The sequence below is a fragment of the Anas acuta genome, chromosome 6 (genome assembly GCF_963932015.1).
Source record: "Anas acuta chromosome 6, bAnaAcu1.1, whole genome shotgun sequence".
NCBI classification, from domain to species: Eukaryota; Metazoa; Chordata; class Aves; order Anseriformes; family Anatidae; genus Anas; species Anas acuta.
Genome location: NC_088984.1, coordinates 25,056,164 through 25,083,183, shown reverse-complemented (window position 1 = coordinate 25,083,183; position 27,020 = coordinate 25,056,164). Strand labels below are relative to the sequence as shown.

The 27,020-nt window shown below is 42.3% G+C and overlaps 1 protein-coding gene across 2 annotated transcripts in view; it reads right to left on the bottom strand.

Moving 5' to 3' along the window:
- Window positions 1–19,611, bottom strand: part of ITPRID2 (ITPR interacting domain containing 2) — a 42,314-nt gene extending 22,703 nt beyond the window's left edge. Inside the window, exons 1-10 of one of the 2 annotated variants that reach the window (XM_068685867.1) lie at window positions 19,401–19,611; window positions 18,960–19,232; window positions 18,811–18,859; window positions 13,535–13,584; window positions 12,624–12,680; window positions 10,036–10,072; window positions 8,737–8,835; window positions 8,016–8,224; window positions 6,391–7,088; window positions 3,253–3,325 (exon numbers count right to left, since the gene is read on the bottom strand). In XM_068685867.1, the coding sequence (XP_068541968.1) occupies window positions 3,253–3,325; window positions 6,391–7,088; window positions 8,016–8,224; window positions 8,737–8,835; window positions 10,036–10,072; window positions 12,624–12,680; window positions 13,535–13,584; window positions 18,811–18,859; window positions 18,960–19,185 (1,498 nt within the window). In that variant the 5' untranslated portion in view covers window positions 19,186–19,232; window positions 19,401–19,611. Of the gene's footprint in view, window positions 1–3,252; window positions 3,326–6,390; window positions 7,089–8,015; window positions 8,225–8,736; window positions 8,836–10,035; window positions 10,073–12,623; window positions 12,681–12,977; window positions 13,130–13,534; window positions 13,585–18,810; window positions 18,860–18,959; window positions 19,233–19,400 lie in introns of those variants that run through there. The other variant, XM_068685868.1, reaches the window with a different exon arrangement.
- Between the last annotated feature and the right edge of the window lie 7,409 nt (window positions 19,612–27,020).

Here is a 27,020-nt window from a genome sequence, read left to right as displayed (position 1 = left end):
AAAACTGAACACAGTACTCGAGGTGCGGCCTCACCAGAGCTGAGTACAGGGGGAAGAGGAGAAGAAATGCACAGAAACTGCCTGTGAAGCTCCAGTAACATCTATGCTTCTTTTATTTGCAGTATTGGTAAAGCACTTTGTTTTTCATGAGGTTATTGATAAATTGACACTCCCCAACTTAGTTATGAAGTATTCCGTTCTGGGATTAAAGACTTGCTGCCCCGTTTTCCCATATTGATCATACATGGCACCCCAGCACTAGTGAAACCAGTCCTGTAGGGAGCACTCCCGTGGAAACTCTTCAAAGAGTCCCCAGGGATTTCTTAGCTTCTGGATATACGAACACAGATTCCTGTGAATTCTAAACCTGTTCCAAATGTTTTCTTCTCACTCCCCCATCTCCTGTCTACAGTGGAGCTGTATCCACTAAGAGCCATAAATACAATAATACATGTATGCTAAGGACAGGAAGTGCTGCTGATGTGCTTTCTTCGCTTTCAAGGACTAAATTTTCAGAACTAGTTACTGTTTTTGAATATCTGTGTCAGATACCACAAAAGAAAGAGGTCTGGGGCTATTCAAAATTTCACAAAGCTGCTGATGGCAGCAACCAAACACAATTGACAAAGCCCTGAGAATACTTTGTTCTGTACATGTTGTACCTATATTTGTCCTGTTTGTTGGGCATTTTTGGAATGGAAGGTACTGCTGTATAAATGTCAGGAAGAATTTTGTTTTTTAACTAATGAACTTTCCTTCCAGATAACTTAGTAAAAGGTGTTTTTTTCTGGATGCTTTTGTTTTGTAATGTTTATTTTGTTTTTAATAGCGGACATTTAATAGCACTGTACGTTTACAGTGCAAAGCAACTGAAGCTTACTTGTTCCTTAAAAAAAATTAAAATTAAAATTAAAATTAAAATCCATGAGCAAAAAGATATCTACATTTGAGGTTTGCAACAGCAAAGAACAGAATGCCATTTTGGGGCATAATGGGTGAATTAGTTCACCAAGTTTAGATTTCATAACCTAAAAAGTACATCATCCAGAATTCTTCGTCTCCCCTATGACATGTTTCACAAAGACACTACTGCAGCAAAAGAATCATTTGGAAGCCACTTTGAAAAAATATGCTTACACTTATAAGCAAAGCTAATCTGAAATGTGAAACATGCAGCAATGGGGAGCCTAAGCTGCAGCACCCTCAGTGCTTTTCAAACATATGTTATTACTCTCCAGGCTACTTCAGTAGTGAAGACATTTTTTTTATTTAAATACTTCATATCTTATTATAGACCCTCTTCAAATGCCTTCCCAACTGCTGTAAATGTCAGAGAAAGCATCCACAGCTCTCTGTAGAAGTAAAATGACACTGCAAGGTTTGTAACATTCTGTATTAAACGGCACTAACCCTGCTAATTAACACAGAAGTACCCCTACAGGAAGGAAAAAAAAAGAAAAGTATTAAGTTATTCCAACAGAGGAAATATCTGGAACAAATTTTCATATATGGGTGCTTATGTACAGCACAGCCAACACCACTGGAAGTGGTGAGTCTCCATGAGAATCATCAGCTGAAATAGCAGTGTAACAGAAGACCAGTGCTCCAGTGTCAAGCTGATCCCACCTCTAGTGATTGCTTGTAAGAGCAGAATTAGACATTCAGACACAACAAACAGCATTTTCGAAGTGACCACTGACACTGGATGTCTTCCAATTTGGCGAACACCTGCTTCCTGAGAAAGCAAAACTATACACCGGTTGTGTTGAACAACCTGCAAAAAAAATGACTATTTCAAAGTTTCAGGTAAGTTCGCACCAAATACTTTACTTCTGGGTAATTTTACTGTGACCTGTATATGACAACATTGTACACTTTCTACATCTTCCAGGTGAAATAAAAAATTGGTCCCAAACTAATTTTTAGCAAACGTGCAGGCTTGTCATCAGCATTGACATGCATGTAACACAGTTTACCTGAGAACTCTAGGCAATACTGGAACAAAGGCAAACTGCCATTGATTCTCTTTGCCAATTGTATTCAGAAACAGGTGGGATATACTAGCTGGGAGACACAAACCAGCACGCACTACTCCTGCCACACTAGAGACCCACTGCTAGAACTGCTAGGTGCCTTTCAGCACATATACACATGATCATCTAATTTTTTTTTGCTTGCATGGAGAAAGAGGGTAGTGTATCTACAGGGGACCAAAGCCACAAAACTAGCTTTTTAGAAGAAGAAAAATATACCTATATTTTTTCTACTCCCTGACTGCAGCTGCTAGTTCCGTAAGTCACCTTTCTCTGAAAAGAATACTTACAAGTGCAATGCTGTGTTGTACAAAACACTGCTGAATTTGTAGCACAAGCTATCCCTAATAGCCAGTCATTAACCTTCAGCAGGTTCAGAGCATGCTCAACCATACTAATGTAATTCAGCTGACAGTTCACTAGACTGTCAGTTCATTTATGGAAAGGCAAAAAAGATGATCTCTGTCTTAAGACAGGTTTGTGTGCATCTTATATAGATAGCATCTTATATAGATAGCATCCTATATAGATAGCATCTTATATAGATAGCTAGTCATGTTTCACCAAGATACTGCATCAAAGCTAGGCATGTAGCTAAATGCAACAAGATCTAGTTCATTAATTACACATAACAGTTAGAGAACAAACTTAATTTTCCAACTTTGGGCAAAGGCCAGTAACAATCACAAAATTTATCTGCCTTGTACCTCTCCCGAGCCATAAAATATAAATAATGATTTGAGATGAAAGCACTGACTACCTGAGCCTCAAGAGCCAGTGCATTCTGTCACACCAAGGAATATGACTTCCATGTGGGTGCAGAGACACTAGTCTTCTCTGCAGCCAGCCCTCAGATGAAGCAGTAGCACATAGGCAAATGCTAGACATACCATGCAATTTAGGTTTAAAACAATGTAATTTTAGTTTAAATAGGTACCTTAAATTACAGGATTTTCTAGGGGGAAAAAAAATCCCATACAATTTAAATTAACGTTTCAGTTTCACTGAGCTATCATCAATGGCACAAAAGTGAAAACAGGCAGTGAGGTTACAGCGCTGTCATCCTGCCTGTAATTTGGTTGCCACTTTGCAGTAACGTTCTGTGATTTAACTGAAATGGAAACATCTTTCTTCTCTTCTAAAGAGAAGGGAAACTTTAGAAGTCTCAGATTTCAGCATTTCAGAAAGGGAAGCAGTCAGCATGCTGCTGTCTACTCACCTTTCCTTGGCTTGGTCACTGCCAGCTGGTGGGAAGCTGGAACGTGTGGTAGATCTCCCTCTGTACTCTGGATCTATAGGGAACAGAAGATGAATATCGTCAGGTCAACGGGAATATGTTCCTGTGCTACTCCAGACTTCACCAGGGTACTACTTCTGGAAATACTTCTGTTGTGTCTTCCACAAAACAGGAAGATAACGTATGCAAAGACATGTAGATTTCAACTGGGAAACTTAAAACTAAATGAAAATTAATCCTCTTACTTAATCACTTTGTGTAACAGCCTTATTAAGAAGGCAGTTCATAGACAACTTCAAATGATGAAAAGAATATGCCTAAAATCTCAACAGGAAGGCCTTTGTTTAGTTCAAAAGCTATAATGCATTTTATTTTGGGGCAACAAACGGAAACCTCATGGTTCACATGCAAGTCTACATGCACAAAACCCCCAATGCAACTACCCCCTAACAATCCTCTCTAATGGGCTGCCTGCCTAGTTTCAAAATTACCAGACAATAACATTTTTGTTTCTAATTTCAATTAAATTAAAAATGCAAAATCAGCATAGTAATAGTTTAAAGCCCAAATTAGCATTTGGTTAAAGAAGATACTCTATCTGCATTGATATCATATGTATAGCAGCCACAAGAGTGCATTTTCTCAATTAGAGGGATTTTGAGAAGTACTTGGCCTGACCTTTTCACCATTAATAAGCAAACAGCATTACTCTTACACAATAAATTGGAAGACTTATCCTTTAGGAGACAAAGGCTGTTTTTCAGAGGTAAATGATTATTTTGCCCAAATGCAGAAGAGCACAGAAGGGGCTTACCAAATTAAAAATCAAAACAAACAACAACAACAAACAGGAACAGCAAGTAATCTTACAAGCCCTTTGATCACATCAGCCTTCCAGGAAAGATGTCTTGATTTTCTTAAGCCTCCCAGTTTCCGATGGCTAAATTTGCTTCTTCCAAACCACCAAGCCTCTTCTCACCTAAATACTTTCCACCTTCTGTCCTTGAGTAGGAGACAGCACCCCGGCCGTGTCAGTGGCACCGCTAGATGAGCGCACAGAAGGACTCCCCTCTCCTCCCGTCCCTTCAGCCAATATCGATGCTGGTAAATGACCTTCGTGGTTCTAATTGGCCATTTCAGGAGAGGGACTCTGGGGGAAATCCTGCCCTGACTCACCCCCACAGAGGCTATCTTCACAGCAACAGACTTCCTAAGGGCACTCAAACCGCCAAGGCATTTGTCGGCATGCAAACAGCTTCCTTGATATATCTGTCATCTTTCTTAGGCATATGAATGCACTCCAAATCAAGAGAAGAGGGTGGGAGGAGTTATTTTCACTGTTTCTAGTACAGTTTATTGTTCATTAGACCCTGCTTAGAGATGAACAAAAATAAAATCAAGCTGCCAGGTATTGTTCTAAAGTTTCATTATTAAAGCTGAATCCCTCCTGCCAGGGATCTGAAGGCAGTTGATATGTATATATTAGATTGCGTAAACGAAATTCACCACAACTCCATCCTACACCACATGTCATCAGGCCAAAACAGCTGTGTTTATGTACTGGCATGACTGCAAAGTGTGTCAACCAAAACTCTGCAAATGCATTGCATTTGGCTTGTGCAAAGTTTGGTAAGCCTTCTTCCTTCCATAACCCCTTATAGTCTAACTTACCCTGAAAGAAAATTCTGTGTTTTTTGTTTTGCTTTTAAAGTTGTTTCAACTTCACCTAAAAGTGCCAAAATCCAGTTTTCTCCTCTGAGATATATGAAACTAGTCCAACCATTGAGAATGCAGCAAAAAGCCATCACCACTCACACTCCTCCCATTTTGCCAGCACAAACATCTGTACACAACAAACTGGATCAAGAAAATTATGCAGCTGAAAAGTAAGCCAGGAATTATTTGAATAAATCAAAATACACCAAGTTTCTTTTCCTCCCTTCAATGGGATCAATCTTTTGTTCTCATTCCGTAGATGGCTATACAACAAGGGGGTGATGGCACACAGGCTCAACAAACGGCAAGAACTACAAGAGGCTAGATTACCTCTTTCCGTTCAATTATGTGTCTTCAACTACAACATCAGTTGATCTAGAAGTTGATCAAAAGTCTGCAGTGCAAACACCGCACTAGGCAATATCTGCTAAATCATCACTTTGTCATTTACTGTAAAAATCTAAAGCTTTCTATTGGACTGTTTTCTTCACCCATTTCAGCACAGAAATCACCACCCTTCATTTTACATATCCATTTCACATAAATGAAAAAGTTAACTTACGGATTGTTAACATCAGACACTTCAAAATGTGTCCATAAAACCATCTGCTAATTTAAGAGAGCTCTTGTAATTCAAAGTGTGAGTCTATGCAAAAATAAAAAATGAATTTTTTAATTTGTAGGCTGCACATTTACTAGCCTAATAAGTGAATTACTTAGAGGAATCTGGGTATTAGAATCCCTTTGGGATAATGATCAATCAAAAAAAAAAAAAAAGGATAAATTCATTTACAAAGTTAAAAGGCAGCTAGTAAGAATTTTTTATCTGAGCCACTGCCAAAGGTGCATCGAACAGCAAGTTTCATCATATTAATTTCTAGAGAACAAACAAAACCACATACAGTAGATTGCCATCAAAACCAAAACCATGGGATGAGCACCTTACCCTACACGACAGCACTTTTCACTGTCTTGCTCAATCCACAAACGTGTTGAGTTTACTTTTAGGTAACAATAAATAAAGATTAACAGTTAGCAATCTACAAAGGCTTTTTTATATATTGAGTCTAACCTAGGTCTGTTTCCACAAGAAAAGATCGTGCTAAGAATGGAAAAGTTTTTAATAGGTTTTGCCAGTGACTGCAGTTACCTGAGCCTGATGAAAAGAATGAGAACATTCACTCTGACTTTCAGAAACAACATCATCGTCAACAGCATTATTTCAATAAGAGTATCAATTAGCACAGCCTACCAAGAGAAAGTGACAACTGTCCTATCATCCAGAGAATGTAAAGCATTCCTGGAGAAAACACTGTCAACTGCACAGGAAGGAACATTCCTCTGCTGGCAGCCAGCAAGTTATGTAAACTGTATGTGAAAACAAAGTCATATATTTCCACCTACCTCTTCCATCTCAAAGGAGTCTTTCTGCTGAAGCATGAGATTCATTATGGAGGGGTTTGCAAGGGGAACGCAGGGTGATGCCACAGGAGGCCTTTGTGTCGGGGCGCTGCTTTCAGACGTGCTGCTGTTGGACGTGTTGGAACTGCTGCTGAGGTTGGAAGAGTCCAAAAGACTGGATTCTTCACACAGTCTGTCCTGGGGGTTTGCCAGCCTGCTATTTTGCACATCTGCCGCAGGCACAGTATTCTCTTGCTTATCATCAGTTCCAGCAGGCAGGCTTGCGGGTTTGTGAGCGTCTGTAGCATTCATCAGACTACTGGCTATCTCCTCCTTTACAGTAGCCAGAAAAGAGGGAGAGTCTTTCTTCTTAGAGTGTTTTTGTAACTTAGATTCATTTTTAGCATCGTTTTCCTCACTCCCTAGTTCAGCTGGACTTTTCCCTTTTTCAACAGGTGAAGGTATAGGACAGCCACTACCATCGGCCTGCTGTGCACTGCACAGATTGAGCTTAGACAAAGTCTTCATTAACCGACTGGCTGTATTGCTGCGATTTAGAGGGGGAGGGCTGGAAGCTTCTTTGCTGGAAGACACTGAGTTCATACTACCAATTTTCTGCAAAGGAGTCCCAGAGACTTGAGAATACAAGGAGGAAAAAGCATTGGCCACAGTAGTAAGCACTTCAATCTGGCGAAAACGACCTGCACAAGAACATAATATAAGGCAGAGCTTAAGAGGACCTTTGGTGTCATCACAGCTCAGAATTGCTGATCTCTACATCATTGTACAAACTGGCAGTGACAGCTCTTTTCTTCATATCTGAAGAGGGAATTTTCATCACAACCTGCATTCACCCACCCCAACAAATATCTATATCAAGAGTCCCAGAGATGGACTGAACACTGTCTAGTCCAGTAAGCTGAAAGTGATACCACACAGTAAAGAGAAGTGGAAGAAAAACTTTGCAAGAGTGTTTGGTAAACGCAGAAGGAGAACAGCATGGAAAGTCTTCACAAAGTAAAAAAAGAGACACGGGTACACAACTGCAAGCTAGTTTACAGAGTGCTGGCAGGAAAAGTGTTACTTGGATTGCTCCGTCCATCTACAAAGACAACAGGACATTTCAGCTATGCCCTCATTTCAGAAATGCTCATTCCTGACCTAACAAAGCTCCTGTCCAAGTCAATAGCAATACTGACAGATTTCACCAACCACAGAAGTAGGTCACTGCTGCCAGCTTTCAAAAATACCACATGGATACTGAAGAACACAAGAAAAAGACAGATATAGCTATTTGTTTTGGTGCTCTAAATCTACAACAGAAGACAAACTTGGAAGAAAGAGATGGGAAAGAAACAAAACGGAAGGCAATATACATTCTACAGGATGCCCTTCATTTCTTTTCCCAACTATAAATCTCTTTCCTTCGTCCCAAGGTGTCATATACTGATGGTCACCTCTCACCACATTTAAAACCAAGCTAGAAAGTCATTACAGCTTCTGAATGGAATTTGGCTTTTAGACTGTATGGGGGTTTTGCCAGAACACTAGATATAAGACCTTCTTTTGAGATTGTTTACGCAGTTAGAAAAAAATAAAAATAAACTTTGCTTCAAAAACATACTTACTCGTCAAAGCAAAATTTGGATTTTCCACTTCCATGCGCTGCATCTGGGCATTCAAAAACACTTTGATATCTATCCCTCTGGCAAATGATGATGAATTAAAAAATCTTGCTGGAATTTTTGAAGCAATATCTGGTTCATCTCTTCCAAATCCAAGGTTATAGAGCACTTCTTCAGGATCTTCCTCATAAAGCTCCAGTAATTCAGAAACACTAGACAAATGACAAGATGTTTACTGTCTATGTCTGACACAGTGCCTTCTGTCCAACTACTAGTTCAGTCCACTAGCAAGCTTTGTCTATTGAACTTTTGACTCCTACAGCTCAGACTACTTTAGGAAATAATTTTGGAGATATCTGCATCTGAAGTTTTGGTTCACACCACCAGAGACATCAGCCCTGACACATCTCAGATCCGATACTGTTATTTATAAAGTCAGCCCTTCCTCTGCAGAGCTCCAATTTTGAAGTGCCATTTAAGATTTCAAACGTTTCTAAGGCTTAGGACCATCCGTAAGTATTTACTGCAAACCACAACTGAAAACAAATAGCAGTTTTTCAAGCAACCAAATGAAAATTCCCTTCTCGGCTACTAAATGCAACAATGCATATAAATCAAGCCAAGTCCGTTTAACTTAGGAACAGAAGAAGTAAGTTTTGCCAGCAAAACAGAGCCAAATTCCACTGAACTGCGCCATGACCTTCAAAGCATAGCACTCTTTTACCTTGAAACAGTTGCACTGCTTTTTCCAGAGCCGGTGGAGTTCATACTTCTCCCCTTCTGGTGGAACTGAAGCCTCCTCTCCTTCGCCAGCATACCATTGCTGTCAACACAAATGGACAGGACCACTGTGATAAACCCCTTTTGTTCAGGGATTCGATTCTCCGTCTCAGAGCGGAGCTAAGTCTCCAATGCTGCTGAATTTCTCTTTCCCCATTCAGCGTTATCTGGTTTATATTAGCCATGTCACTTATTGAAATACAATAACAAAAGCGAGCCCTGGGACGCCTCAGTAAAAACGTATGTAGACTCTAAGTATTTGAAGGCAAATGCAAGCTGAGAAAACAAACCCCGATCTCCCCCGGCTGCCCCACCCTCCCCGATCCCACCCTCCTCCAGCGAGGAAGCCCAGCCTTGGGCAAGCTGCCCTGCCCTGCCCGGCCTGCCCCTGCCCAGCCCGCTGCCTCCTCGGGCAGGACCACCCGGCCCTGCTGCCGCCCTCCCTCACCCTTGGCTGCACCCGGCAGGCTCCCGAGGAAAGCAAAGAGGCTCCAGGCTGGAGGAAACGGAGCAAGATGAGCTCCAAGAGGGACTGCGGGCCAGTTTCTTTCCCAATCCCAAGCTATTTCCTTCCTGTGTCTGGAGAAGGCTGCTCAGCGTTAGCTGGTACCTCGGGCTCAGACGTACTGTTACTTACTCTTAGGGACAAACCTGCCAAGGGGGATTTTACCATGCAAATCCTAGTGCGCACACAGCAGAACAACCACAAAGAAACCAAAGGTGAGAGGATTCACCTAAGAGCACATTTACAGAGCCCGGTTAAGGAGGAGCAGCGAGGCTGTGCCAGTGTGTGCTGGAGTCCCAGCAGGGGTTTTATTTACAGTACATTTAATTCAGAAGCTATCCCCATAAAGCAGGAGCTTCTCCTCTCTTTTTCCCTACTCCCAAAGGACACCTGCTCTGACAGGCAAAAACAGAAATGGGGAGGGATCAGTGAGCTAAAGAAGGTAAATCATACCACAGTTACTCATATCTTGTTTCTCTGTGTCATTCCCATCCCCTGTCATCCCCCAAAACTACTTCATGTCTGCTGGAATAATTAAAATCTGCTTTTTTTTCTGCATTTCATATTGACTATTTCTGTGCTATCTAGATTTTCTCTTTCCTTCTCACATAGACTGGCAGGACCAGAAGAGCTTTAGCTCTGGGGTAGCCTTCACGACATCCACTGCACCCTCTCCACCTCTCCCTTCAATATAAATATTTCTCTGAAGTAAAGAAATAAAAAAAAAGAGACATTTACCATGTTTCCATTTGGGTATCACTTCGTAGATGATTAGCTGTAGAGAAACAAGAAGTTGTTATGCACAAAGCTCCTCACAATTACACTACCCACAAGTGACATGAAAAAGTAGCCAACAAGCGCTTCTATGAATACTCCTGCATGTGCCAGATTTTTCTTTCCATATAAATATGATTGTCAAGTGTTCCTAGTTTACAGCTGATATAAAGACAATCTGGTTTATTCAGGCCTTGTCTAAAATAAAATCTCGCACGGACTCATATTTACTTGCCGTAATGAATCATATTAACTTGAAGTTTTACATGCAGTAAGTTGGCAATTGTTATATAAACAGACAATTTATTGCTTTGCAGTTGAAGACATGATTACCAGCTGAAGGGGGAGGAGGAGGAGATGCAGTCATGTGAAGATTGCTCAGCTAGAAGAGAAGAGCAGCTGGTGCCCATGGCCAGGTACAGAGACCATGTGCGTGTCCTTAAACCAACACAGTTAACTCTTGGTGGGGGCCAGGCCCTGGCTCTCCAAGCTGTGCAATGCATAAACCAAAGCAACACCAAGAAGGGACTTTTGAGGAGGCCAGCCACCAGATGCCAGGCACCTGGTCACCAGCCCCCCTGCGGGGAACCCAGCCCTTTCTGAAGCTGCAGCAGCTCAGCTCCACACGTCAGCACCCCAGGCAGCATTATTCTCCTACAACATCAACACCCTGTCAAAGAAGAGAGCTGAGTCCCAGCCTTAAATTATGAGTTCCCCCAAAGAGGCGACTCAATATTAACAAACTTGCCACAGAAGAGAGGCAAGGAGCGCACATATGTCATAGCAACCCTCGGAATCAGCTATGGAAAGAGCAAAGGTATGTCAAACGCTGCCAGGAAAACCCTGCATCTAAACTCGCTGTGCCTCCAAGGGAAATGTCAGCAACGGGGAGTAAAACATGGAAACCTCACCACCTCCCTTTTCAGAGACATCATGAAGGAATTTAAATATATACAAAATGCAGAACGTGCATTTTTTTAAATATCCTTGCATATAATATGAAAGCAAGCCTATCTACATGGATTAATTGTTGACTAGTTCTAGCTGCTGGACCATGGATTTTAACAGCTCAGCAGGGTGCTGGGCTTACAGAACTCTGTCCAGTGCCCTCCACGCCATTCTCACAGGGCTCTGGCTTCCAGCAGCCAGGCTCTCTGTATGACAGGGCACACAGCGCTGCTCCAGGCAGCTCTGTTGTCCCGTTGTTCTCTCACAGAAGCAAAGCCCTGCAGAAACACCCCTGTCCTTGCACATGGAAATGAACCAGCAATTCTAGCACTGAGACCATGTTCATCTGAAAAGGAGGGAAACGATTCTCTGCTCCCCAAGAACAGAAATCCTTGAGAATGATAAGGGGAAAAATTGAAATTAAAAAAAAAAAAAAAAGTGACATGATTTTCTAAAATGTGCTGACTCCCATATTCTTAGTCACATGCTCAGATCTTGGATGATTGTTAAAAAGAAACTTTTTCTATGAAATCTTCACACTGCTGGCAATCTAACAAGCGGAAAAGACTGACAGAAAAAAATAAAATTAATCCTATTTAATCTATTGCAGTAAGTGAGTAAGCTACTGCTTCTCCATCATTATCAGATCAACTGTTTTCCTCAGAAGTCTTGAGTCTTTAAATATTAAAGATACTTCCTTCTCCAGGCTGTGTCCCAATACTTCAGAATCACTAGCAAGGCAGCTGTGGATAAAACGGCTTTCTACTACACAAGTTCTAACACTTTCTAAAAGCTGTAGTTGAAGAAACACTGAAAGATGAAGGTTGTTTTTTAAATTTATTTGACCGATAACAGATACAATCTTAGAGCTCCTATCCTGAAGATACCACTGGCACCCAGTTTGAGAAACTATTTTGTGCTATTTTATTTCAGGATCTACTGTTAGAAGTTTTCTGTTAGTTGGTTTGTGGACACCTCTACCCCACGATGAACAGAGGAAGCTACGGAGGGAGGCTAAACCAACCAAGACTAGCCACATCTCCTTCCCTTTAAAAAGGGAAAGAAAAAGAAGGCATCTAACAATGGCAGAGTATATAATACGCCTGATCCAAATTACTTACTCAGCTTTGACATTTTTCATTTTTAAAAGCATTTAGCTCTTAATGAGTTTGCCTCGTGGCTGACAGAATTTCATTTCTCCTTTCAAAAGCCTGCACTTGCCACTCCCAAGAGTTTCAGTGGAAGTGGGGCATGCACAACTGTCAAGTGGAACCCATGGACAAGAACAACACGTAGGGGAAAACACTTTCACACAGCTCCAGCAAGTACTCTGGGCTGTGCTGCAGCTGTGGTCTTTAGCATGTGAGGGCAGAAGGAACTCAGGGCTGACTCTGACCTTTAGGTTAGACCAGCATGTTTAACAAACACAATATTCTAATAAACTCAGAAAGCGTATCTACTTGCATTCTCCTATGTGTTCTGTGCTGGTTTTCTAGTCAGCTTTACTTTGACCTAAAAGGAAATGCTATCTTTCAAAATAAAAATCAGATGACTGAACATGATTCTTTTTTTGATAGAAAAAGTCATAATCCTGCCACACCCACCTTCGGCTCCCAGGGATAAGTCATCTTCAAAACTTCCTCCATTTCTCACCAGCATGCCTGAAAATGTACAGTTAGCAGTTCAACAACTGTAATACTGCAGTGTTTTCTTTTTAATAGCTTAACTAAAGGTATTAGCAAGACACTTCAGTTGATACAACAGGATATAACTAGACCATATTTACAATCCCTGCATTAGTCATACACTAAAAATGCACAAAGAAATTACATTTGAGAACATAAAAAAAAAAAGAAAGAGAACAACTACAGCACTGCTTTAACTTTATGCTCAGAAACATCCCCAAGTCAGATTGCAAGCAAATTAATTGCAAGTACAAACCTAGGAGTATTACCCACCATATCTGTTCCTTCTGCTGCTACATTAGCCTCCAGACCTCTTACCAGGGGGATCCAAAGTTTGAGTCCAAGTTAGGCATTCCCCTCTCTCTCTCCCTATCCCAGATTAAGAGTTCAAGCAAAGACTCCAGAGACAGCCAGTAACTCCTCTATGCTGTGCCACTACCTGCAAATTCTCACTGTACTTTGAACTTTAGTATTCGGACCTGCTCAGATAGTAAAATTTTCAGGTGTGGCAACCTGAGCTATTAGATGCAGAGACTACCAAATGCTCGCCAGCTTAGAGATAAAACTCCTCATTCTGCATTTTTTTCCTTGTTTTTTTTTTTTTTTTTTTTTTTTTTAAGGCTTACTAAACTCTCCAGAAAGACTGAACAGGGATCTTTACCCTCCTTTCCTGAGTTTCTTAGGCACAGCTGCTTCTCAGTGAGAATAATTCAGCAAGGCCAACTAGACTGTCATTTGTGCCACTGTTAAATTGCCGAGGTCTCGGGTGAACATACACAAGAGCTCGCTTCTCAAAAAAAAAGATCTCAATAGGTAAAACCTTCCCTTACCCTTCAACAGAGGATTGCTCTGCTCATCCAGGGAGGCTCCCAGAGGCGTTCTGAAACCACACAAGAGATTAATACCAACTTAAAAACTTGCTGCTTCATGTCCTTCCTTACAGCGTGCAACAAGCTTGTGATAGCAGCGGTTGTCCCTCCCTCCGCCCCCAGAAAGCACAAACATATGAGGACTGGCAATAACTTCCTAAGCAATCCCCAGCCCTCTGAACAAATAGGCTTTGTAGGGAAAAACAACAAAACAGGTTGATAACGACTGCAGTACTAAGGCACGAGCTGGTGTCAAAGCTTCAGGGCCAGCAGCCCTCTCTCAAAGAAAATCATAGAATTCTGAGCAAAACACCCAAAAACCGAGCATGGGGTTTGAACGGACTAACACAATCTCATTTATATGATAAAAACCTTACCCATTTTCTACAAATTTAAAACTTCTTACCATAGATTTACCTCAAGCTTTGGAGAGAGGGGTGAAAAACTGCATTTACTGATCAAAAAGAAGATAAAAACATAGATAGCTATGTCAGCTGTCACTTGCCAGTGATGGCATTTTATTGACTCTTTATATTAGCTCTTATTTAGGTGATCTCTGATATGGCTATTCCTTGAAAGGCAGTAGAATTTTCAAATCCCACTGTGTCCAAAATTAGCAGCAGAAACCATGCAAGTAACAGGTCCAATCCCTTTCTGCACTCTCATTAAATTTATTTACTTTATCTGGATATTTCTTTGTCTTGTCTCTGAGAGATTTCTAACTAAAAAGGCCTGTCACTGTTAAGTAGTGCAGCATAATACTCAAAGTCCAAAACAAATTCAGAAATATAATAGTCATAAAGAAGGAAAAAGCGGATGATTTATGTGCCTATATTATGTACGTTTCATTGGGTTTTTAATTAGACAAATACATAAACCTGCCCAAGGAACTTGAGGCAAACAGTACTCTGATACAGTATTTGTTTTGGTGTCATGACCAAATTAAGCAACAGAAGTTTGCATCTGCTTTGTAACAGACCTTATACTTTACAACTCTCCCCCCGCCCCGAAAATAGTTCAGTTTCCCCATGCAGCGCGCTGATAGGAAGCAAGCTCACTTTGACGTGTCTTTTGAAAAGCAAAGAAAAGGCACTGCAGCAAGAGGCCAACTCAAACAGCAGAAGCAGCTAGGTGCACCAATGTGTTGCAGGTGACAGGACAAGGTCCACAGAGACTCAGTCTCATGGATTTCTGTGTAGGTTTTGTGTCAGGGTTTCAAAGAAGTTAGGGTAGGCCGTCTAGGCCCTTCACACTCCAGCCAGCCCTGTGCTCTGTGGTAAAAACCGAGCTCCCTGCTCGCACAGTGGCTGTAACAGGCACCTTCTCCTTCTCCCTCCTGTTCCCTGGTGGCTACTCCAGCACCTCCGTCTTTTCCATACAGAAATGTGCTGCTGGTCAAGCTCAGGGCTGCATGAACCAACTGGCAGAAAGCAGTGAAAACAATCACTGAAGCTGGCATTTCTTTCAGAAGTCAAGCCCATCAGTGCTGCAGCGTGTTGGTGGCTACAGGAAAAGCAGCTCTGTCCGTCTGCTTCCCTGCTCACGCTCCTGCACACACATACAGCTGCACTGCATCCCCTTCCTTTGGAAAACTTGCATTTAAGAAGCAGGTGAGGCACAAATTTAAACAAGGGACAAGCACCCACACCAAAATCCTTGTGAACAACAGCAGGAGCAGCTCTGCTTCTTGGTGTAGGACTGTTTTCCAGTGGCAGCACCCTTGAGCCAGCTCCCCGGAGCTTGTCTCCAGGCACCCTGTGACAGGGATGGTTTGGAGGCCACTCCATGTGAAGGAGCTCCAGAGGCACAGCCACAGGCCCTGCCACCTTCATGTGGGGACACAGGGGAGAGAATGGAGGGGCCTGGGAGCACCCCAGCATTGGGAAAGGCTGGAGCCAGGGGCCACTTGGGCCAACGAGCCCTGCAATTTTTCATTTGCATTCCCATGTGGATGAGTCACACGTTTATTACCATATTGTACCAATGACTTAATTCCAGCAGCGGTGTATGCAGGAGTGGGATGAACCCCGGGACACAGGTAAGAGGGCGCTGTGCAGGGCCTGTGTAGGGCCTGGGGCTCTCCCCAGTCCTGCAGCCTCAGCTGCCACCGGTGGCACGCCGCCTGCACGAGCGGTACGAGGGTTTTGCACGGTGCTGGAAATGCCATTTAAACCTCTGCTTTTGCAGCCTTACTTGAGTAGGAGCAGTGTTTATTTTAAAATTGAAGCAAAAAAACAAAACCTCTTCTTTCTGAGGCATTTCAAGAACTCATTTCCTGCATATCTACAGGAGATAGTTCCTAAATACCTCCGACACCCCCTGTGCTACTGGAGGAGTTTAAACTTACGGAATTAAAGTAACACACACCACCGCACAGCTGACAAAAGTTTCTCCTTTTCTATCAGTGTAATACAAACACTTTCTCTTCCCATCTTAGTTCAACAGGAGTTAAAACTGGAAGTTTTTGCAAGCTTTCTCATTGCTTCAAAATGCCTTGTCAAGCTTCTGGAGGAGAGACAAGTCCCTTTTTCAAAGGCACGCGATTCCCAAAACATGAGCAAACCGGAAACTTTGGGTAACATCTGACATTTCTGAAGCCTCCGTAATTTTTATCACAGTGTGATACATGCTTGCTTTTCTTGTTTTGCTGCCTTTTTCTTTTATTAGTATTTTTTTTTCTTTAACAAAGTTAAAAAGCATGGGATACGAGTAACACTCTTCTCTCCTCCAAAGCAGATGTGAAACAGATATGCCAAGCAACATGAGCTCCAAACTGCTAACACGTTTAACACAGGACAAATAGTAACTCTTTTTATCTAACTTATAACACCATTGATGCTTTTGGAAACAAATGAAGGAGTAAATCTTATAAGCAGATCTGTTTATGCAGTGGGTTGATAATAATTTTTTTGTGCTACTGCCAACTCAAACCAGAAAATGGGATTTGAAATGTGCCAATTTTCTTCTAATGTACTTTTCACAAAAGCTGATATAAACTCAGACAAAATGGGAATGACTTTTTAGAAAATATGTAACAGAGAAAATACTTTATTTTAGTAAATGAATGCGTGTTTATAGTAATGGTTATATTTTTGTAGCAGGGCTAACTTGTAAGAAAGCAGTTGTGCAATAGACCAGAAACAGATCAGTTTGCATACATTGCCCACACTTTGTAGCAAAAAAAGCTCCACAGCAAAAGCAGTGTTATTAAATAACAATTGTCTTGGTTGAAAACAATCAAAAGTTTTCACAACTGTTGTTTTCAAGTATTCTTTTTATAAACAATAGCATAGTATCTATAGGGCTGTTCTGACACCTTTTACACTTTCCTCTTTTCATACATACATTGTTATCAGGAGTCAAGCAGTTCAGGGTTTCTGTACATACAGTCACGTTATAACAATGTAAGTTGAATAATCATTTTCCTGCACGTATCTAGCTACTACTGCTCCCATGTATACCATATACATAGAAACTAACCCACTCTGTGATTTTAAAACACAAGGAACTGTGTGCTACTTCAGGCAGCTGGGATCGTACCTCCCATATGATATGAGCAGTATCTGCATGCCCTCTGCATGCTACAGACTCAGAGGCTGACTCCAGCTCAGATATTTTGGTTTAAGAGATCTTTAAAAAAACACAATTCAAATGTTATCTTTCTGATGAGACACGAGATTCTTCTGAAAATATTTACAACAGTATAACTACACTTCAAAAGACTTCTGTGAAAGGGCCACAAAGGGTTTCACAGAGAAGCATTAACTAAAGCTTGTGTCTCTATATCAGCAAAAGGCTAAGATACAGAATTTGAGTGTAAAATAAGATTCCCACATTTCGTGAATCAACTGCCAGCAATGCATACACATTCCACTGAAGTGCTGGGAGCTGGTTTTAACAACAGATTGCTAGAGGACACGAATAAAAGAGCAAGCTCTGTATTATTATTCAAGATTTGTGACCATCAATTAGATGTTTGTTCTGCAAACTTGCAGTAGTGTGCTATTCCTTAAATTCTGTACCAAAACGGAAAGGACTACAGTGCCAGGGAAGGTTCTAGACAAAAATCCTGCAGATACGGAGAAAAGCGCCACAGCCACATTAGCAAGCATTTCTCCCTCAAGGGCCTCTTCCCCCTTTGGTCCTTCATTTTTTCCTCTCCCAACTCAAAAAATAGTTTTCATAAAGCACCAAATCTATAACACTTTATGGACATGCTTCATTAGACTTTCAAGGATATACTTCTTTAGGTCTAATTTCAGGTAAATTCAGAAAAATCTTCTCCCATTTTTGCATTTTGGGAGAACAGCGTGTCTGGTTTGAACGTTGGATTTTGGGGTACAGCATGATTTCAAAACTCTTGCTGCCAACACCCCCTCCCAAGGCACGGCCTGGAGAGATTGTGAAGAAAACTACACTGAGGACACTCCAACCAGAACGCAATCCTCACTTCAGTTACAGAAGTAAGCTCAGCTCAGCTGCTTACTGGATCAAAAGATCATAAAGGCACAGCTAATCTTAGAGGTAAATCTTCATCTTAAAGTAGTTGCACTCAAAAGAAAGGGAGATCTTGAAATTTTGTTAACTACTGTAAAGCTAATTGTTCACTTCCCCTCACCAGCCCTGGCTCCAAGGGCTGCTAGAACTGAATGGAGAAAAAGACAGCAGAGAAGCAGCTGCAACGGGATGTAGCATTTATGCTTTTATGTGACCGAGGCTGAAGAAAAAGTACTGCAGTCAGCCCTCTCTAAACACCCACAGCGTATTTTGTAACAGCACCAGAATCACAGAATACGCGCCCCACGCCTCAAGTTAAGGAAGTCGCTCCATACGGTAGCAGACTGACAGAGACTTGGCTAAATCCAGCCAGCCTACGCTGCACCGCTCCTGCAGACCCCTAAGCACAGAGGCCACTGCCACATAAGCAGTTTCTTTAAAGCTGGAGCAAGAACCAGGCAACAGGCAAGGCATTAAGCTGGAGCCCCTCTGCGAGGCACGGAGCAGCTTCCAAAACAACGCTGCCTTCCTCTCCCGAGCCGAGTTCCTCCCCTGCCAGAGGACTTCAGAAAGTCTGCGGCCTCCCTGCATGACACACTGAGAGTAAAGGTGCCCAGCGCCAGCTCGTCCCCCTCCCGCCCTGCAGCAGCACCGCTGCCGAAGCCCGCTCCGCATCCCGGGGTGCAGACGCCCCCCGGGGAGGTGGGTTCGCCCCCCGCAGCAGCAGCGGCAGCACCCACCTGCAGTCCTTCAGCCATATCGCGATCTTCTCGTTGGGCACGCTGTGGCCTGCGGGCAGAGCAGGAGAGAAGAGCCGGCTGTCAGCAACCGCCCGGCCGTCGGGGGCGGCCCCTCGGGGGTCCCCGGCCCCGCCGCCCCCCGCCCTGACCTGCTTCTGCGGCCGGCGGCAGCTTGCCGCCGGCGTGGTCCTCCTCCTCCTCCTCCTCTTCCTCGTCGTCTTCCTCCTCCTCCTCCTCCTCGCCGCGGGCCAGCTCCGCCGCCGCTGCCGAGAAGTCCTCCGCTTCCGACGCCTGCCAGGAGTCCCGGCTCTTGGCCCAGGCCTTCCTCTTCTGGGTCGCCCCCTGCCACTCCTCCGCCGCCGGGGGCTCGTCCATCGCGACGGCGGCTTCACGCCGGGAGGCGACCGCGGCTCGGAGCCACCCTGCGGGGAAGGGAAGGGGAGGGGAGGAGAGGTGATGGGACGGGGCGGGAGGCGAAAGGAGCCGAGCCGTGCCGTGCCGCCCGCACACACACGCTGTCCCCCACCCCATTGCATCCCATCCCGTGCCGTCCCGTCCCGTGCCGTCCCGTCCCGACCCGCGGTACCCACATATCGCGCGGCGGGGAGGCGGCGGCGGAGGCTGCGCCCGCCGAGGCTGCGGACGGCGGCGGCGGCGGCTGTGACTTCCTCATACCGCTGCGGGGAGAAAACCCGGCGGCCACGTGATGGCAGCGGGGCCGGCGGCAGCTCGCCTCCTGCCGGGGCCGTGCGGAGCCGCACCGCACCGCTCCGCACCGCTCCGCACCGCACAGCGCCGCGCCGACGGGCGGGGGCTCCCCCGCCGCACCCCCGGGGGTTGCGGGCTGCCGCTGAGCCCCGCCAGCCCACCCGCAGCCGTGGCACCTGGGAGACAGAAGCCTTCCAGGTCCCTCTTGCTGCCGGCTTCGGGAAAAGGTGCTGAATTACTAGGCTCACACAATACATTTTTTAATTTTTTTTTTTTTCCATCAAGTTTGGGCCATGTTCTGAGCCATGTCTGTTCCCAGCAAGGTGAGTTAGGGGCCCAGCACCTGCCCCACACCACCAGATGCTGTGCTGTGCCTTCCTGTTCAACTGAAGTTTCACACGGGTGTATTTATAGCCCTGGAGTCTTAAAAACTGATTTTTCTGGGTTTGCTCATAAGAGCCTAGCACAGCGTTACTCTAGCTAATAGCCAATATTTCAGTTTTATGCGTATGCATCCATACATATATCTGTTAAAAATGAATCTTTGAGGTTGGGACATTTGGCGAGAGCCGCTGCAGAATCCTGTGGGTGGTAGGAGCAGTGTGAGAGATTTCACTATCTGATTGTTTTGCTGCTTCTCAGGGAACACAATAGCTTCTGGGAAGTAACAGTTTCGTTGGCACAGCGAAGAGCTGAGGCTGAACAGTTGCAAGCTAAAAGCGGCTACTGTCTGCTGTGCCAATACATCCTTAAGGAGTTCTTAATCCACAAATTACTGACATTATTGCCTATAATTGCTTGTCTGTTGTGACAACACATATTCAGGGAATGTTTGAAATGTAAACAGCAGCCACTAGCTTTTTACAATGCAGTCCTGCAATGCCTGACACATACAGCGTGGGCTCTCACTTGCACCTTTTTATCACGTCCCAGAAAGTTCCCTTTTGACTCTATATGGATAAGGATCGCACACTCACCATATTAAGTAGCTCTTCTTTCTATGGAAAATGTCTGGCTTCTCATTTCTTTCTGTACTTGTAACCAAAAAGTGATTTTGTTTTGTAATGAAAGCTCCTCTCACTTCAGATGGTGATTTCTTAGTTGTACTTCAAAGAAATAAGTGACTGGGGAAAAAAATCCTGTCAGGAATTCTTGTCACTTAAAACAGGCCAACTTGCTTTTTCCAAATTACTTTTGAAACTATTAAAATTGAAAATACATTAGCAGTAGCTAGATAAGAAAGAATTACTACAGCATAGATTCCTGAAATAGGTTTATAACCATAGCACCATACCAGTACTGCTTAGCATCATAATAAAAATAAATAAATATATTAATAATGATAATTAAAAAAACTTTTACATATGTCATCTGGGCATTGGACCTGTATACATAAACGTGTATATAAATATATATGAATACACACAGATACAATTTAGACCAAGGTATCCTGCTAAATCAAATTACTGTCTTTTGTTCTTCAAAGAGTAAAAAGCTTTGAAGATGATTTCTTTTTTTATTTCCCTGCAGAGGATTATTTCAGATACAGGATTATCTAAAAAAAAATAAAAAATAAAAAAATCATTCCTACATAATTCAAAGAGACATAAACAAGGCACTTCCACCACTTCCTCTGGGGACTCGTCCCAATGTCCAAGTTCACCATGAGTAGCACTTCCCTGCTGTGCTACAGCTATGCTTTCCTATGCTTTGGGCATGAGCAGACTGCTTTCCTGCTGGATCTGGGCATCAAGGGATCCTTCCGTATTTCCCAGAGGGCAGAACCTAGAATCCCCCTGAAGGACAAGCTCAGAGCATACCAATGCTGTGGCTAACACCCTGTTAAATGCCTTTTGACTGAAGACCTGAGAGTAATTTTAAAGGCTGGAACATTTAGAGGAATGATTCTATAAGGAAAAAAAGACAAACAAACAAACAAACAAACAAAAAAACACTTCCATTGGACTTTCTAATTGCAGTGAGAACCAGCTCTCAACAAGAGGAGAAACTTCATGCTGCTGCCTAGTGTAGGTCTGATCTTGGGACAAGCAGTTCCCAGTCAGCAATATATCCCAACTACAACTGGATTTCAATGTGTTTGGTTTTTTCCACACAGAAGAGAGGAGGAGCTAACAAATAGTTCACCTTAACAAACATCATAACAAAAAGCATTCCTACATAGTAACAAAACTATGATAAATATTGTGCAGTTATTTGCTTTGGCAGGGTGTGTGTTCAAGAGCAAGAGAATGCAAAGAAACACATAGCATGGTGTCATGTACATCTTTAAAGTTTCCACAGCTCCATTTTAGTAAATGCACTGTGTTAAATTAAGCAATTTCTTTCTGAGTCAAGACTATTAAAAAAAAAAAAAAAGTCTACTTAGGCCTCTGTTATACTATAAATGAAAATGACAACCTGGCAAGATACCAGCAATAGCTATTGTGTGTCAAAGGAGAAAGGTCTTGTACTGTCTTTTGTGATATTCTGTGTTTGATGGCCCACTTCAGGGATGGGTAATTTGGTCTTCTGACTTCTCCAATACTTATCATGCATCTGCAAATGAAAGCAAAAGGCTGGAGGCTCCTTCAAGGCGATGGTTGTTGGGAAGGTGCAGATATCTCTTCAAGTTGCTTTGGAAACTTCCTAGCTTCTCCAAGTGCATCTCAGCACCCTTGTCCTATTTCTAGCAAGAGCAGAAGATCAACCAGCATTTTCTTGTGTCTCATAGGACACCCTCTATTTAGAATCACAGAGTCATTAAGGTTGGAAAAGACCCCTAAGATCATATTGTGTTAAGCCTTTTGAAATCCTTGTCTCTCTCAGAATACTGACAAAGCACTCCAGGAGCATCTGCCATTTTAGTCCTTTAAGGATTTTCTTAACATACAAAAGGAAACCTTATTTTTTTTTCATACCATCAAAGCTTGCAGGAACCTAAATCAAGCAACAGAAAAGGTAATTTGCTAAGGCAGAACAGAGAGTCTCCTTGCACCCTATAAAATACACATGTTCCATAAAATACTAAATGAAAATGATGCTCATGAAACAACATAATGCATTTCATTTTTTAAAATGTTTTCTTTTTTTTAAATTATGTATTTAAAGTGAAATGTTGCAAGTTAAAGGCAATTGCATTTGGAGTGTCATTCCAGTATCTTTCTTTACAAAGAAGAAAATCCTATACTGGTTTGGAACCATCACTGTTACCAGACAGATGTTCTCTCTCAAACATATGGAATAAAAAGGATGGAAAAGCATCTAGCAGATTTACTCTAATAAATTAAAGTGTTCAGACAGTGTCTACAGCTTTGCCAGTCATTTTGTTTATATAAGTGATATACATGATGGTTCTATACAGATTTTTTTTGTAATAGTAGTGCACTTTGGGCTCTTTTCAAACTTAATATTGCCTGTTTTATAAAGTGACCTGTATTTCTAGGACCTCTTGCAGCAGAAGGAAGGAGGAAAAAAAACACTTCCGTTAGGGCGTTTACAAGAACTATAGTATAGCAAGAGGAAGTTTCTAAAGGAAGAGCCGGATATCTGTACTGAAGAGGATTACAGCTGCACCACCAAATCGGGTGGAGGCAGTTGAGTCCAACTGTACATAAATGTATGAAAAAAAAACACAACACCATATAGAAGAGGAGAGAGTAAAAGTGGTTCTAAATCATCCAAGATGTAAACACACTCACATCACTGAACTATGTCAATGGGCAGTTGTAATTTTTGAAGATATGATCTTTGCCAAGAAAGCAGGCTAAGGGAAAAATACTCCACAGATGTAGAATATTAAGTGTGGTTCATTTCAATTTTAAAACTGACTCTGAATTCTCTCCTTCAATGCTGTTAATTTTTAATTCTTTAATTCTAGAGACTTCTTTAATTTTAGAGACTTTCATTCCCTTCCTGAGCAACATCCTTACAAGACTATGGCTCTAGGACAGTGTCCATTTACGCATAGGTATCCTATACTACAGAGTTCTGTGTTCTTTTTACAGGTGAAGAACTGCAAGACAGTCATTTCACTTATAATGTTCTCCCTCACCCTTTTCAAATATTGTGTTCCAAATGGCTGATAAAGAAACAACCCAAAAAACAGAGAAGGGATAGATTTGCCTGCATTTAAAAGCTATTTGTTTATCTTATCCTCCACAACGAAAAGCAGCCTACCAATATTTTGTCTTATTCTTGCTGTCACTGAAATCACTGGTAGAACTCTGCATTTTAAATAATTCAACTTTTTAACATACACTGAGGTATGGAGTAGTTGCTGTCCACTGCCTAACAATGATCCAGAGGACAGCAAAACAAATCAGCACAGCATACCCAGATGTGACCAGCATACTATACTATTTTCTACTCAACAGACAGATTTATTTATTTTTCAATGAATCAGTTGAAGTTTCATCTGCTCCAGAATGGAGACAATCAAGTATCCTATGGATTCAGGTTTTGTGGGTAGATATTTTACTTCCATTGAGTCTTCCATCGTTGGAGCATTTGTAATGTCTCTATTCTATAGATTTTTGTTGTCTGATGAGAGACTTCATGGTGCAGCCTTTGCCACTTATCTGTCCAACTATCTGCTTTATGAAACAGACTGAAACATAATGCTAAGTTCTCTTCCCTCCTAGCATTGGGCTGAAATTTGCCAGTGAGCTCAGAAATTAAGGCTGGAGAAGGAGAGGAAAATAATCTATATAAACAGTTATTCTTTATAATTTAAATAAAACAAACAAAAAAAAACCACCAAATATAAACTTGAGATTATTCCTCATCACCAAAGTCCACACAATATATGTGTATAAGCAAGCACAGAGGACATGCCCCTTGATTGTCACCTGGAACTGAGCAGCCCAGTTTGCAAGACCAGTTATTTACAAAAATGTTTTGTCATATATCTACGCAATATACTGATTCATTTATGGGCTTGACTCAGCTCTAAAATTAATGCATTTCCTTTCCTTGGGAAATACAAGAAATTCCAGAGTGATAATAGTATTGACTTTAAGGCGTTGACCAAGTTGTCTTATAGTTGTGACTAGTGGTAGGACAAAAAACATGAGAAGAAAATTCTAAACTGAGAATAGAGAGAGCTGCCAATTAAAACCACAGCTAGGATGGGCTAGGCAGTCTTGGTGTATTTGTATTACTTGGTATAAGTCACATCCACTTGATGTTGAGACATCCGTTCAAACAATAGTGCTCAGTGCCATTGGTATAAACTCCATCATTGGCAGTGGGAGCAGGGGGATGGGAGGGAGGGAGTCCAGGCTTCATAGCTCCTTTAGACTAGCACTTGGCCAATAAAAGATTGTTGATTAAAGAATATTGTGGCAAGAAACAGAAGAAAAAATTATGTTTAAAATATCGGTATATTATCCCCATTAAAACAATGTTGAAATTAAAGGAAAAAAATCCATCTTTCCCCTACTATACATAAATTAACTACTACTGAACTTAAGGGTAGTGAAACAAAACAAAACAAAAACGCTGTGCAAAGGCCAGAATTCCTCTGTGAAGCTGCTTAAAGAAAAAAACATATTTTACTTCACGAGCTCTTTCACACCGATCAATAAAATCTAAAGAAAGATTTATTTACCCTGCTCAATAACTTCTTGGTGAGTCACTATGCTATTTAAATCTTTTTTTCATAGACATTTAATGGTCAGGCGGTATCATTCTAAAGAGGATATTCCAGTCTAACAGCTCCATCTTGTCGCATGTATTTTTAAATGTTTATAAATGGATCCTCCAGTGTTTGGAGTGCAGGATATTTCCCTAGCTGACTGGTCAGAGTCTAGTCTGATCCAGTAGCAACCAACAGCCATTCCTGGTCTGCAATTCTTTGGTGACTTATGTGAATTTATCTGATGTGGCCAACAGAAGTGGCTCCCACTGGGCAGAAGTCCAAGACATGAAAGCATCACATTTTGTACTAATCAGGTACCTCATTGCTGTCTACAGTCCTGGCTGGCAAACTCTTCATGCACAGAAGTCTCATTAACTTTAAACATAGCTCATTAAAGAGCACAGAAAGGACTGGTGGTAGTGAAAGCGATGCCACCTACAAATGGGAACAGAACCTGTGCTGCTCAGAGAAATGGCTCTGTTACATAGAAGTTCAAGCCTTCTGGTGCTAAATCAGAGGGTTTTGTCTATTCAACCCACTTTAGATACTAAATTAATACTGCCTTTGGGAGCACTAATTAATTCAAACTAACATGTCTCCAGTCCCTGAACTCTGATAGAGATTCTCCCATCCATTTAATAAATTAAAATATTAACTGAAAGTCTGAATGCAGCATGAAAAACAAACCAAACTAAACAAACAAACAAACAAAACACACAAACGAAAAACAACAACACCCAAACAAAAATTTTCTGACATCCAGAGGAAAACTTTCCTTTGCTCTACAGTGGGAATACTCAATGCCTGCACACTCCCTAAGAGGCTGGTTAATCCCAGAGTGCTCTTACTTTCTGCAGCTCTTACTTCCCACTTGCCTGCAGCTAGCGAGTGCTCTCTCACGTACATTAACATCTGTGCCTCTTTCCAAGTACTCAATCACTTACTGCAGGAATGGCTCTGATTATCACACACAGAAAACTGTGGGCAGTAGATATGGAAGGGTGAGAAAAAACTGCCCTACTAAAGATAAGGACTCTGCCATTTGTGTAAATAAGTCAGAAGCTAGTTTGATTAGGGCAGATATTGCACAACATAACACCTAAGGGATAAGAACATGACATACTTTTACCAAGGCTCTTATCACTGCTGCTAGAGGACGATGCTTGGGACTGTGACGGCTTATTTTGGTGCATGGCTCTTTCTTAAGCAGGCTCTTACCCTCATCACGGGAATGGATGGGTCACAGTATTTTCAGTCAGGGTTCCCTGACACCAGCAAGAAGTCAGCTTTCAAACACTGCTCGTATATAAGGCTTTGCCAGTATTGGAAAACTTGTTTTATATTAAAAACAAACAAATAAACAAACAAACAAAATGCATTACTAATGTTTAAAACAATTTTGAGCCTTCCATGGATGAAGGCAGTTGTTCTGGATAGAGAAGCATGTCATATATGGTCCTCCCTTCCTCTGTCCCATACCCTGGTGGCTGTAGGGACCAGATGTGCTGCACACTAACCTCTAACATGTAGGGAGTGTCAGTGCTGTCACACTGATAGCCATTAATTCCGTGAGCTCGTCTGTGTACACCCCATCTTGCAAATGCCCCTTTTCAGAAATTACAACTTGCACAAAGCTGGAGGAGGCCTGTACATCCTCCTGCCTTCCAACAGAAAATGCTGCTCTTCTCTCCTCAACGCATGCTGGTACACTGCCAAAGAGCCACGTATGCAACAAGAGTAAGGCCTGGGGATGTGGAGCCTGCCACAGTGTGCTGCATTGCAGCCTCCGTGAAAGGCTGAAGTTTCTGAGGAACTGCCACCAAAGTGATCAGAGGAAGGTAAGAAATGTTGGTAAGGGAAGAGG